Consider the following 13,827-nt stretch of genomic DNA (forward strand, 5'->3'; position numbering starts at 1 on the left):
TAAAGTGTCATATACCTAGAAAGATGGTATCCAGGGTAAGAGCCAGGTCTGATGTTCTCTGTATCTGTAACAGCTTTTGGCATGTTGCATAGATGAATTTAATAAATATTTCTTGAATAAATGCATGTAAGAAACATAGAAAATGTTAAAACAGCCTTTCTGGCCAGAAATTATTGTCCTCACAATGGTTAGTAACTAGTTTTAAGGTTTCGAGGATGACAAACATGCTGCAACTAAAATTAGACGCAGGACTCTGAAAAGTAGGTCAGACAGCTGATACTGTAGCTAAACTTCTCTGGGTCCATCTTAGCAAATAAATGGATCTCTCTCAGTTCCCAGTTCAACTTTTCCTTTCCCCAGGGAAAATCATGTTTTTTCAGATCATCTAATAACAACTGATCTGGTTCTTTCTTGGCAACTGCTAAAATGATTACTTTGGGAGCCCCAGTGGCTGTCCTTGCAGAAGACATTCACTGACTTGCAGGAAGTCTCACTGGGGTGCCTGTCATTTTTCATCTTGTAAACTGAACCTCTCATCTCACCTGGCCATTGCCTCTCTCACATCAGTTATGTGGGAACCCGGGCCCCTCTGTTCCCACTTCTCAGGGGCTGCTTGTCACTCACCGCCATGGGCTAAGCCTGGAGATATCCTTTCAAAGGGAAAGACCTCCACTTGCCTCAGGCACTTAATAACGTTAAGTGGCATTTTCATCTATTCAAACCCTGGGAAACATATTTTTAACAGTCGGTTTTGCAAGCCACTCGCCTGGAAATTCCCTAGACAGAAATGGAACAAAGGACAGGAGAACCCAACTAGGTTTACTTAAATTGAAGGTACTGAGGAGAGACCAGCTAGGTACTGTACTGGGAACCGGAAGATCAGAGACAGCAGGTCTTGGGTGTGCACAGAAAAACACGGCCACTGTCCCCATGTGCAGGGAGGTCCAGACTTGCCAAGGCCAGCAACTCGTGACACCAGAAACTGCATCTCCCTCCTCTGCCCCGCCCCAGCACATACCCATCTATCTGAGGGCACAGGCCCTGCTAACACAGCAGAGAAGGGTTAAGGAACCTCTGAAAACTGAAAACTGCTGCTCAGCTTGTAGGGAGCGGTAGATTCCCCATTTTTCTGTTAAATCACGTGTCTGGTACTGTGTGACAATGGCACAAAAAATCCTCCAGCTGAACGAAGCACATGAAGAAAACAGACATTCTGGGAAGTGCCCAGGAAAAATTTATTCCCTTGCTACCCAGGAGCCAGTGTTCACTGAAACTCCTGAATAGAGCAAAGCATCTAGAAAGATAGTGAGAATGCAGATGAGACAGTTATCAGATAGTGGCTATCAGGAAAAGAGAGGGCCTTCACTCAGCAGCAGTCTAGTCCTCAGGAGTTTCGTTACAGGGTTAAGGCTCGTCCAGAACTACCTGCTCACAAATGCTCCTTGGTAGTCGCTTAGAGGAGCCCTGCTGCCCTCCCATCGTCAAGGGAACTGGCTGTGAGTTTGTAACCATTACAGCTGCGATGATGAAACAGTGAAGATCTGCCTCTAAGTCAAAAGTGTTCAGAGATAAGGTTCATTTTCAGTGCCCTGCAAGCAGCTTCTGATGGCCAGGCCACTGCACTTCTCTGTAAGTGGGGATCCAGAACTGATTCATCTCTGAGTGAGCAGATGCCTCTTTTTTCTCTCTAATACCACCCTGGGCTCCACCTCCTAATAATTTCATTACATGGCAGGGGTGGGGGCAGCTGGGGAATAGAAAAAGTGAGAAAATGACTTGTAAATATATGGCAAACTTTTACATGAAGAAATGGGGAAAACAAAACCCCGTAGAACTCTATTATTAGCAGGAATGGAACTAATAACGTTACTATAGACATGCTATCAGGCCAGTCACATCCACTCTGGGTGTAATATTCTATTCCTTTGTGTTGGGCTAAGTAACTGAGGTGTGTAGTCCGTGTGAAGGTGAGTCACACTGGACTAAAAGCTACGTTTTTTGCTGATTCTTGTTTAAGACGCTTGTTACCCGCTGTTGCAGATACTTCCGAGATTAAAATGAGAACACAGACTCTGCTAAGTTTTCTGGGGAAATATATGAGTTTAAAAAATAGGGTACAGGATAAAATAACTTGATGAGGAAGTCTGAATTAATAAGAAAGTTACAAATGCAGAAACAAAAGGAGGAGATGGCTGCCCTGGCTTTAACTGAAGGCATTCTGCTTTCTGTTTCTTTTGAGGGTTCTGGGATTTTGAAAAAAAAAAAATTGTTTGATTGTATATAAAATCTCCAAAAATTTGCTGAAATATCTCACCCGGTTTCAGGTTCATTATTTTATTAAATATTCACCCCAATCAGTGTAAACATGTTTCCATATATACAGAAGAAATGGATGGAATGAAAAAAAAAAGAGAGAAAGGAAGACGTGGAAAGAAAAATCAGGTTCTCTTAATACTCTATGAGCCTACAACTCATTAACACATGAAAAGTGACTTTTTATAGCCATATTGATTAATGTATTTGATACCCAATTTAATGAATCATCAGGTCAAAAATTGAATTACCCAGTACAATTTCTAATATTTCTTGTGAAAGGGTATGCCTTCTTTCACAGTTCCTGAAAAACATGTTAATGTATGTAGCTGTTTGTGAACTGTTTGCATTTCAAACATAATAAAGTTTGGGATATCAAATCACCTCATTTGTTTCCATTACTTGAAATGCTGCTTGGGGAAATTTTTAGGCAAGGTACCAAGAGTATCACATCTCCCCTAGACAGCCCAGGTTTGCTACGTGCTCCCTGCCTGCCGTGCTCTAGTCTAACTTGTCCCTCTGCTAGGTTTTTCCCTGCAGAGCTCGACTTGCTAAGGGCTGTGCATTAATTTGCCTTTATTTTGTGTGGAGCCAGGCATATGCAGCATCTGCCCGGGCCTGAAGCTGAGCTGGGTGTGCGGCTGCAGCCACGGGTACTGACAGCATGGAGGCGGCCCTGGCTGTTGGCTACTGAGCGTGGATGGTCATCAGAAACGAGAGGAGTGGCCAAAGGAGACAGGTATGCCTGGGATGGGGAAGTGTGGACGTGGGATGGCATGGCGCCAAGTGCAATTAGCTGAAAGACACTGAACCATTAGGAGATTTGGGCAGCAAACTCTTTCTGCCAGCATTTCCCAAATACTCAGGGTGGCAGCACCATTTCCACCTTGGCTAACAAGGCTTTATGACTGTGGCAACAGTTTGAATCGCTGAGTTGTATTTAAGGACTATTTCAGAAAATTAATCAGAAGTCCTGTAGTAAAGCAGAAAAAAGTTTGCATGCCTTATATATGCTCCTAATGACTCATACTTTTAGGACTATGCACAATTTTTCACTCCAGGGCAATGTAACGTACCTAACTAAACATGTCATTTGCATTTCACACCTTGGTTTATTTATTTATTCTTCATCTCCCAAGAGATACGTTTTATTGCTGATTACACTGTACAGGAAAAAAAAAAGGAAGTAAAAAGTAAACTCTACTTTTAAGGGTTTAACGGACCATGAATCCTCTCAGTTGCTTTTCAATTTCTGTGCACTGAAGTTGAGTTTTAATTAGTTGTCACCACAGCTGACTCAAAAAGTTTCTTTAAAAAGGGTAAATACAACTTTGGTTATAAAACAAACATCCTGGGCAGCAAAATAATCTGGAAAGAGAGTGGGGAAAACGTAAGTCTGAACTTCAGTAGAATTTGACCAATTCTCAGGAACACTGGGGAAATTCATCTATAATTGTCAGGACTTTACCCTGCTTTCTAGAAACTTCTGTACTGTGAGTGATGGTGCTCCTGTTTACTCCCAAATTTCAAAGAATATAACACCTACCAGACGCCAGATTCTCAGACAGCACTCGAGGAATTTTAGATCAACCCAATGAAATATGACAGGAACAGGTAGCCCGTGGTCTTTCTAAGAGACTGGGCATGCGTTTCTGATAATGGTATTAATAGGTAGGCAACCCATGTTTGCTTCATTCTGAATTTGAATCTACTTTAAAAATTTAATGGTTTTCTGCTGGATTTTAATTAGTATCCATGAGAAGAATGGATAACAAGTTATTCCAAACAAGTTATTTCTATAAATTTTAATGCAGTGAAACTACTGTACAACAAAATATTACCCAGCTGACATCTATGCAACAGTATATCACTGAATTAAAGAGATGACCCCAAAAGATTCAAGTTCGTTTTCCAGTAGGAGTGACTGCTCTGCCACGGACCAGAAATATTAAGAAGACATGAGCAAAGGCTGAAGGTGCTTTCAGGGAATGAGCAGGGCAAACAGAATTATAGAAAAATACAGGGTCACCTGCTGAACCTTCAGTAATACCGAGGCTTTTATTGAATTTATCTGGCTCACAAAAAAAAATGGTTATTCTTGGTAATATTTGGACTCCTAGTTGAGTATTTTGTGTTGTCTATAGGACAACTTCTTTTATTCAAAGTTATCATCCTTTTAAACACAGAATATCAAAGTAAAATGTGAAAAAAAAAAGTGCATGGTGGTTTTATGGCCAATAAATTGATCATCACAAATTTTTGGTCAAATTTGAAAAACAATTCTGTTTTCATCACCTATAAAATCAGAACACATAAAAAATTCTAGGGCAGACTGCTTGGTTATGTGATATATTCAATTATCTCCACATTGAGGCATGTGATAGTTTATCACTTCAATAATTTAATTGCAATTTATTATTTTTACAAGTACTGTTCTAACATACCACTTACTTTGCCAGTCAGTAAAACTCACTTGGGGAAAATCAATTTTGCACTTTTTTCTGACTGAGAATTCCTCCTAGTAATAATGATTAGTGAAAACTTAGAACACGTGTGATATAATTTCCGGAAATACTGAAATTTCAAAGACATTGCCTTCTAAACTTGAAGAGGAAGCTATTTTTGCTGTTGTCTGTTACGGATTTTTTTTCACTTTTTTCTTTTTTTTGGCCATACTGCATAGCACATGAGATCTTAATTTCCAGCCAGGGATCAAACCGATGCCCGCCCCTGCAGTGGAAGCACGGCATCTTAACCATTGTACCACAAGGGACGTCTCTAAGGAGTTCCTATCTTTGCTTCTTAGGCTTAGTTAATTACCAAGGCATGCCTTTAAATCCTTAACATTCTCACTTACTGAAACCTTTAAAAACTTTAGAACAGCTGTTTTTATCGTTCCTGTTGTTTTAAAAATTCTTTTTCTACATGGTGTAAAATCAGAGAAAGGAACAGGATGATTCTTATCAAAAGGGGCGTAACTCTGGACGCAAAGAGGAATGTTGTATGACATCTCTTATATGTGGAACTAAAAAGTAATGATACAAATGAACTTACAAAATAAAAAGCGACTCACAGACTTAACAGAACCAACTTATGGTTACAGGAGGATGGTGGGAAGGGTGGGGGAAAGAGACAGGGAGTTTGGGATGGACATGTACACACTGCTATACCCAAAATGGAAAACCAACAAGGACCTGCAGAGAGAACTCTGCTCAATGTTATGTGGTAGCTTGGATAGGAGGGGAGTTTGGGAGAGAATGGGCACATGTATACGTATGTCTGAGTCCCTTCACTGCGCACCGGAAACTATCACAACACTGGTAATCAGCTATATCTCAATACAAAATAAAACATTTTTTAAAAGTGGCATAACTCTGATTAGCAGTACTTGAGTTTATCTGAAAAAGAAATTAATTGATTTGTATGCTGTTAATGTCTTCCTGCTGTGACATTTTACTAATTTCATTAGTAAGTAGTAAAAGTGAAGAAAGTGTGGTTTTTGGTTCTTCCTGAATGCATCCATGTAGCCAACGCCTACCCTCTGTGGTTCTACCAGAATTATGTTTGAAAAATATCACATCACTTAAATAAAATTTTAAATTAAAAATTGTGTCACTTAAGTAAGTGCAGAATGTGCGTTTTACAGTTGGAGGGAGATCTGAGACTGGGTCTATGTTTTTTAGCCATCTTTTCACCATTGTAAATTGGATAACTACACACCCTCATCATCTGGTGTGGGGGAGGACAAAACTTAGCAGGCGGAATGTTATTTTTGTCAAGTTCATATGAAAAATGTCTTCCGAAATTTTCAAAGGAAACATTCAAGATGTCTAATCTACAATTCTCAACAAGAGATCTTTTCTTTCACATGTGAAAAAAAATTTTCCTGAAACAATCTAACCACTTTTCTCAGACAGCCACACTTGAGTTATGCTAATATGTCTACTTTAGATTTATTGTGTTTATTTTTTTTACTTAAACAGAAATATCAGTTTTATTTTCTTCAGGCCTATAACTATGTTTTCATTCCCTTTAATGGCCTATTTCTTCCTGGGTTCATCAAAAAATTCTGCCTCCCTGAAATCTGAAGTACTAAACACTTATTCCAGGTTTGTGATACAAAGCGTCTTCTTCCCACGTAAACGTTATTTTAGATTTAAGTTCCTTGTCATGCTGGACATGTCATGCTCATATGTAAATTCTTATTAGTGAAACTGGTAATGATATTTATATTAAATTTGATTAACTGTCTTCTACTGTGCAACCGTCTGCTGTGATCTCTCACGGAGTATCAACCTTCTTCTACTTTCTTTCCTCTCTTCTGGCTTCGCTTGGCTCCATGTGCCACCGTGGACGCCTTTCCTCACTTGCGTGTGTGTAAGAACTCTAGTATACCCTTTAGGACTCCATTCAGAAGTCTCTTTGCTCCTTACACACGTCTTTACTAGAGCAGTCTTGAAGCTGTAGTTGCAATGATTGATTTATACTTGATTCTGTCTCTCAGATTATGGATCCACGTTGGCAAGGCAAAATCCAAGATTTGTTCATATTTGTATTTCTAACACATAAAGTTCATAAATGTCTGTTAAATGGCCAAATGACTATACTTTTCTTTAGAAAGGAGCTACCAGCTTTTCTGAGAAATGGCAACAGGCGGCCATCTGGATTTTTGTCTTTCTGTTTTCCGCAGGATGTGCTCATCATGGCACCTGAACTACTGATTCTTTTGGGGGCGGCGGTAATACTGCAGGCAGACTTCCTTCCTGGTAAAAAATGTAAGCACCACCTATTAAATCCAATAATTCAAAAAATAAGTACATTACAAAAAAGCATAGTATTACTTTCTCCTAAATAAGACTCAATTAGGAAATCATGATTTTTTAAAAAAGGGATGGAACATTTATTCTTATCAGAATATCGGTTCTTGAAACATAACTATATTTTAAGAAAGCAAAGTTGGCTGAAGTGGATATTTTATGTTGCAGTGGGAAATCGTATTCCAAGTGTGGGTAAGCGGGCACTCAGAATAAAGCTGCAGCTGGTGGACATATCTGGACACCTTCCCAGACAAGCATATAGTTCAAAGTCCTCTCAAAGTTCTCAGAACCAAAGAATAAGAAGCTTCCACTATGTTTGGTTCAGGAACTTGTTATCAGTGGGTTTAAGGAAAAAAAAACAACCCATCACATGAGTCCCCCACTAGCACTAAGAGAACCTACTGCAATAATGACTATGTTCTCGTATCTGCACTGTCCGCTGATACTTGACTATCGAGCACTGGGTATATGGCTCATGTAACTAAGACAGTGAACTCTGATTTTATTTAAATAGCCACATGTGGCCAGTGGCCACCATAATGGTCGGTGAAGTACAGACAGAGCCCCAGAAGTCTGTATGCAGCAGGTGTGGAGGCAGAGTCGTGGAAAGCTATTCAATCTTAAATGTCAGTGGAAATGTGCTGACGAGTAAATTCATCAAAGGTTTCATAATTGTACAATACTATAAGCGAAAGGGGTAAACTCACTCAGTCATGTCCGACTTTTTGCGACCCCATGGACTGCAGCTGACCAGGTTCCTCTGTCCATGGGATTTTCCACACAAGATAGGAAACCCATACAGGAGCGGGTTGCCATTGCCTTCTCCAGGGGATCTTCCAGATCCAGGGATTGAACCCGGGTCTTCTGCACAGCCAGAGAAGGCAATGGCAAGCCACTCCAGTGTTCTTGCCTGGAGAATCCCAGGGACGGGGGAGCCTGGTGGGCTGCCGTCTATGGGGTCGCACAGAGTCAGACACGACTGAAGCAACTTAGCAGCAGTAGCAGCTGCTGAACTGCAGGCAGACTCTCTACCATCTGAGACACCAGGGAAGCCCAACTTTAGCAAAAATTTTAAAAGCTGTATAAATGTATGCTCAAGAAAAAAAGACAATAAATGTATTACATGTTAATGCCACTCAGTGATAAAACTGTGGCTGTATTTTCTTCTTTTTTTTTTTTTTTGTCATCTGTGCTTCCCAAGATTTCTAAGAACAGGCATTGATTTTGTAATTTAAACGAAAGCTTTGATTTTGAAGACACTGTTATAGAGTGGTTCATGAGGGTGGAAAAAACATTTTCTTTTTATAAATGCTGAGTAATTTTGCTTACAAGTTTTTTGACCTTGAATCATAGTAAGAAACAAATCTTTACATCCTGAACCAGTATACAAATATGTGACTATACTTATGGAACAGAAATAAGTTGTTCATGAAATAGGACTCCTTATGTTTGACGCACCTGATATTTTCTATTCAATTTTATTAGATGTCATTAAACACATTGCTACCTACAAAGTGACATATTATTTTAGTCCATTAATAGATAATGACTCTTTGAAAATTATTATACTGAATAATAATGTAGTAGAATATTCATATTTCAATAAAACACCTGTAGGTGTTATAGGTAAATACCTGGGCAAAGTAAAAAAAGATAATGAGCTAAAAACAGTTCTAAAGAACCTTTTCCTAAGATTATTTCAGTGTTATACATTCTGATAGCATAATAAAATACTATACTACACAATAAAACATTTAATGGTTTAAAAATGTTCCATATAATTAAACACTGCGTGGCTTTTTTCTTTTGATCAACAGTTTTACTTCTACCACCAGTCAATTTCACCATTAAAGCTGTCAATTTAGCTCAAGTTCTTTTACGTTGGGAACCAAATCCTGATCAAGAACAAAGCAATGTCCAGCTAGGATATCATGTGAAAATAAATGCTCCACAAGAAGAGGAGGTAAGTGTTTATTCTGACAGCAATGCTTACCTAGACTGAATTTTCCTTATTAAAGGAAATTTTAACTAAAAAGAGAGAAAACCACTACAGAGCTTTCTGTTATACTCCTAGGAGGGCAATGCCTCCGCTGAAATGGCTGAGAACTAGTGCCACACCAGCACTAAAACAGTGGCTCGGAACATTTTAACTGTGGGACCAATGCTTCCACTTAACAACAAAGTTTAGTAACTTCTGAGTTACAATGGTTTAGATATTGATTTTATGTTGCCTCTAAAATATTCAAAAGAACAGAAGAGAATAACCAAGCAAAAGAGGAGAGGGGCCATTGTACCTAATGGAAAAGGTCAAATTCGAATCCCAGTTCAGCCACTTCCTGCCTTTACTACCTTCCATCAGTCACTTAAGATCCCAGAGCCCTAAATTCACTGCAGGGATAGATTAAAGCACCAGGTACCGAGCTGATGTGCAATAAATCAAACGAAGGGAGAAGCAATACTATGTCAGTCAATATGGAATTCTAGAGAATTCTCCATCAAAAATTTACCTCTGGGGAGGAGATTGGAGCCAGAGATGGTGGCCACAGGAAACTGGAGTCTGAACTGTAGCATTGTTTGCTTTTATAAGAAGCAGTTATTCAGGTATCCTTGAATAGTTATTTTCTATATTTCATTATGTATTTTTAAAACATGTACCAATCTAGAACTAGGCAATTTGTTTATTCATTTTTAAAACCACTTTACTTTTGGTAAAAAGCTGCACCTATTTAATGTGTACAACTTGATTGATGAGTTTAGGGATAAGAACATAACCTTGAAACGCTGGGTTTGATTTTTTCTAGCAGAATGATTGCATTGCGTTGTGTTCACATGCCATTTAAAAAGTGGAAGCAAACTCCTATTTGATTAAATAGTTCTCTGAAGGTCATTTCCCCTTTACATATCATAACTTGTGGGTTTTATTTTTAGTATGAAACCAGGAACACTGAGAGAAGCCTCATAACCATCCTTCACAAAGGCTTTTCAGCAAGTGTGCAGACAGTGCCGTGGAGCGACCACTCCCTACAAGCCAGCAGCTGGGTTTCTGCAGAACTTAAGGCCCCACCAGGTAAGGCAGGTCTCTGAGAGCCTGGTTTTAAATTCCAGACTTTTGTAAACACGGGGAAGTCAGGAGAGGAACACGCCTCGCTTTTATCTTGAAGTTGGTCACTCATCCCTACAGTATTCTTTTACCTCATCCAGGTCCTCTCCGAGACCCAGATCTCCGAGACTGAGATCACTGGTTAGTGTGCGTAACCCAGTCAATCCCATCCAGCAGCTCCCTGCAAACACTGAGAATTCTTCTCCCTCCCCGGCTCAGAAGACAGGGAGTCGTAAACAAAAGCTGAGCTCTCTCATAATTGGGTTCTAGGACATCTTTCCACTCGCTCCCCACATGAACCCTCTGCTCTTCTCAGATGACTTCCAACCATGACCCCTCCACACCAGCCCAGTCCTGCCTCTGAGCCCTCACTGCCCTGAGCTCACCTCTTCGGCCTGATTTTCTGAATTCTTCCTATCCTTCAAAGCCCAAATCAAATCGTACCTGCTCTGGGAAGCCTCCTTTTTTCCATCTGATGCACAGAGCGTTGCTGTTCCTTTCAGAACTCATTCAGGGATGCTGTGCTACTCACCTGGCACAACACACTGCTTCCTCCTTTATCTCTCACAGTAAATAGATGCTAACCCTGCCCTCCTGGGCTGTATCGCCCCGGGCGCAGGGTGGAGTCTCCCGCTTCCCTGCACCAGCATACAAGCAGCACGTGCTTCAGGCTTCAGACACAGTGTTCCCTGTTACACTAGTGGATGCTTACAATTCTATGACCTCTCAAACGAAACTGAAGAAAACTGTGCTGACAGTCCACAGAAGCCATGAGACTGGATAGCCCGAGTGCCACAAGCAAAGAGATTAACACCTATGATGTCGAGATGGTCCTTCTGTGGAAAGCTGGGGTTTCTAATACTTAGAACCAGTGACACTTATGATTCAAACCTTGAAAACAAACAGACACACACACACACAGAACAGAGAAAGAAAAAAGGAGAACAGGCCACCAAGTCTTGAGACGTGTGTGTGCCCGCATAACAACAATGGCCTGGGCCAGTCTGGCTGTGGCTAACAGCCAAACTATCCTCTCATCACATCACTGATGAAAAGGCCACGCCTCCCGCATCACGTGTGTGACCGAGTGCAGCATCATGACCTTCCCATTCACTCGGCAGAACATGATGTCTGGACCGCGCAGCGGCCAGTTCACAGTAGGCTTGATGTCACAGACAGAGACAGAATCTAAGGTAGACAGAAGACCACAAACACAAGTCGTCTGCTGTACACGGAAGCACGTGTCCACCTCCCTGCAGTGAGTAACTGGAGTGTGCCTATAACAAGCCTTTCAGAATCACACTTCTGCAACCTCGACTGCTCTGAGCACCCTGATGTGGGGTGACAATAGCGAAAAAGTCATTATTTCTGCCTTGAATCAGACTGAATTCACACCACATCATTCCTTGGAAGGAAACTGGGAGAGAAGCAGACCTCAGAAACTCTAAACTAACTTGGCATAGCTTATCTGGTCATTTAGTGCCAGAGGAGTATACACACACACACACACATACACATACATATATATCTGTGTATATATATGAAAATGTGTGCATACGTGTGTGTATGTGTGTGCATATGTATACATATATAAAGGCTTCCCAGGGGCTCAGTGGTAAAGAATCTGCCTGCCAATGCAGGAGCCACAGGAGACTCGGATTTGATCACTGGGTCTGGAAGATTCCCTTGGGGAAGGCATGGCAATCCACTCCAGTATTCTTGCCCGACAAATTCCATGGACAGAGGAGTCTGGCAGGCTACAGTCCATGGGGGTCACAAAGAGTCAGACATGATTGAGCAACCAAGCATGCACGCACCCGTGTGCATGTGTATATGCACACATATCATATATATATACACACACATATTCACACACACACACACACATATATCCTTGCATACATATACACTGCTGTATCGCAGAAACACACTATTGTACGGCAAAGAGAATCAGCCACACATATACATATAGCCCCAAAATAAATTCAAAGTGGATTAAAGACCTAAATGTAAAGTCAGACACTAAAAAGTTCTTAGACCAGAACACAGGCAGAACACTCTTTGACATAAACTGCAGCAAGGTCTTTTTTGACCCATCTCCTAGAGTAATGAAAATAAAAACAAAAGTAAACAAATGGGATCCAGTGAAACTTCAAAGCTTTTGCACAGCAAAGGAAACTGTAAACAAGTCAAAAAGACAATCCTCAGAACGGGGAGAATATCTGCCCACACAGCAAGTGACAGGGATTAATCTCCAAAATATACAAACAGCTCATGAGGCTCAATTTCAAAAAGACAAACAACCCAATAAAAAAATGAGCAGAAGACATCAATAGAAATTTCTCCAAAGACCTACAGATGGCCAACAAACATATGAAAAGATGCTCAACATCACTAATTTATTAAGAGAAATGCAAATCAAAACTACAATGAGGTATCATCTCACACTGGCCATAACAGTCATCATCAAAAAATATATACATAAATGCTGGAGAGAATATGGAAAAAAGGGAACCCTCCTACTCTACTGGTGGGAATATAAATTAATACAACCACTATGGAGAACAGTATGGAGGTTCCTCAAAAACACTAAAAATAGAGTTACCATATGACCCAGCAATTCTATTTCTGAACATAAACTTGGAAAAAACCATATTTCAAAAAGATACATGAAACCCAATGTTCACTGCAACACTATTTACAATAGCCAGGGCATGGATGCCACCTAAATGTCCATCAATAGAGAAACGGATAAAGAAGTTGTGATACATATATATAATGGAATATTACTCAGCCATAAAAGGAGCCAAACTGTGCCATCTGCAGTGATGTGGATGGACCTACTGTCAGAGTGAAATAAGTCAGAAGAGAAAAACAAGTATCACATATTAAGAAGGAAATGGCAATTCATTTCAGTATTCTTGCCTGGAGAATTCCATGGACAAAGGATCGTGGAGGGCTAAAGTCCATGGGGTTGCAAAGAGTTGGACAAAACTGAGCGACTAAGCACCGCACATGTGGAATCTACAAAGATGGTACGATGAACTTACCTGCAAAGCAGAACAGAGACACAGATGCTGAGAACAAACATACCGAAGGGGAAGAGGGAGTAGGGTGAATCGGGAGGCTGGGATTGACATATGTCCGCCACTTCGTATAAAACAGACAACTAATGAGAACAGAGTCTATAGCCCAGGGAGCTCTACTCAGTGCTCTACGGTGACCTACAGTAGACTTTAACACTCTCGGCTGAGTCTCTAAAGAGGCAGTGTTCTTTTGTGATGTTGCCAAAACTACTTTCCTTTTGGGCGGCAATCTCTGTTACTCATGAAGCATTTGGATACTACCTAATGAATCCCTTCATTCTCTGATGCAAAGTGGCGTTGGAGACCTTCCTCAATTAGCTCTCTCAGTCATACCTAGTTATTGACAATGGAGCATCAGAACCCTGAGGCTGCTGTATACCAAGCTCTCAATGACAATCTATCACACTGCTCTTGAACTCTGATATCTATCACATATAAACCCTCCCTGCAAAGAAGCTGCAAAACTTTTGAAGTCAGAAAGTAGGGCTTAGTCATTTTAGTTCATCCTCCA

The 13,827-nt window shown here is 40.6% G+C and overlaps 1 protein-coding gene across 6 annotated transcripts in view; it reads left to right on the top strand.

Moving 5' to 3' along the window:
• The first annotated feature begins 1,345 nt into the window (after nucleotides 1–1,345).
• IL5RA (interleukin 5 receptor subunit alpha) overlaps nucleotides 1,346–13,827 on the top strand; it is a 40,258-nt gene continuing 27,776 nt past the window's right edge. For 2 of the 6 annotated variants that reach the window (XM_069562556.1, XM_069562558.1), the window contains exons 1-5: nucleotides 1,565–1,662; nucleotides 2,909–3,052; nucleotides 7,004–7,088; nucleotides 8,948–9,093; nucleotides 10,059–10,197. In XM_069562556.1, the coding sequence (XP_069418657.1) occupies nucleotides 3,014–3,052; nucleotides 7,004–7,088; nucleotides 8,948–9,093; nucleotides 10,059–10,197 (409 nt within the window). In that variant the 5' untranslated portion in view covers nucleotides 1,565–1,662; nucleotides 2,909–3,013. Of the gene's footprint in view, nucleotides 1,663–2,904; nucleotides 3,053–7,003; nucleotides 7,089–8,947; nucleotides 9,094–10,058; nucleotides 10,198–13,827 lie in introns of all 6 variants that reach the window. The other 4 variants (XM_069562554.1, XM_069562557.1, XM_069562555.1 and 1 more) reach the window with 4 other exon arrangements.

The sequence above is a fragment of the Ovis canadensis genome, chromosome 19 (assembly GCF_042477335.2).
Source record: "Ovis canadensis isolate MfBH-ARS-UI-01 breed Bighorn chromosome 19, ARS-UI_OviCan_v2, whole genome shotgun sequence".
Lineage (NCBI taxonomy): Eukaryota > Metazoa > Chordata > Mammalia > Artiodactyla > Bovidae > Ovis > Ovis canadensis.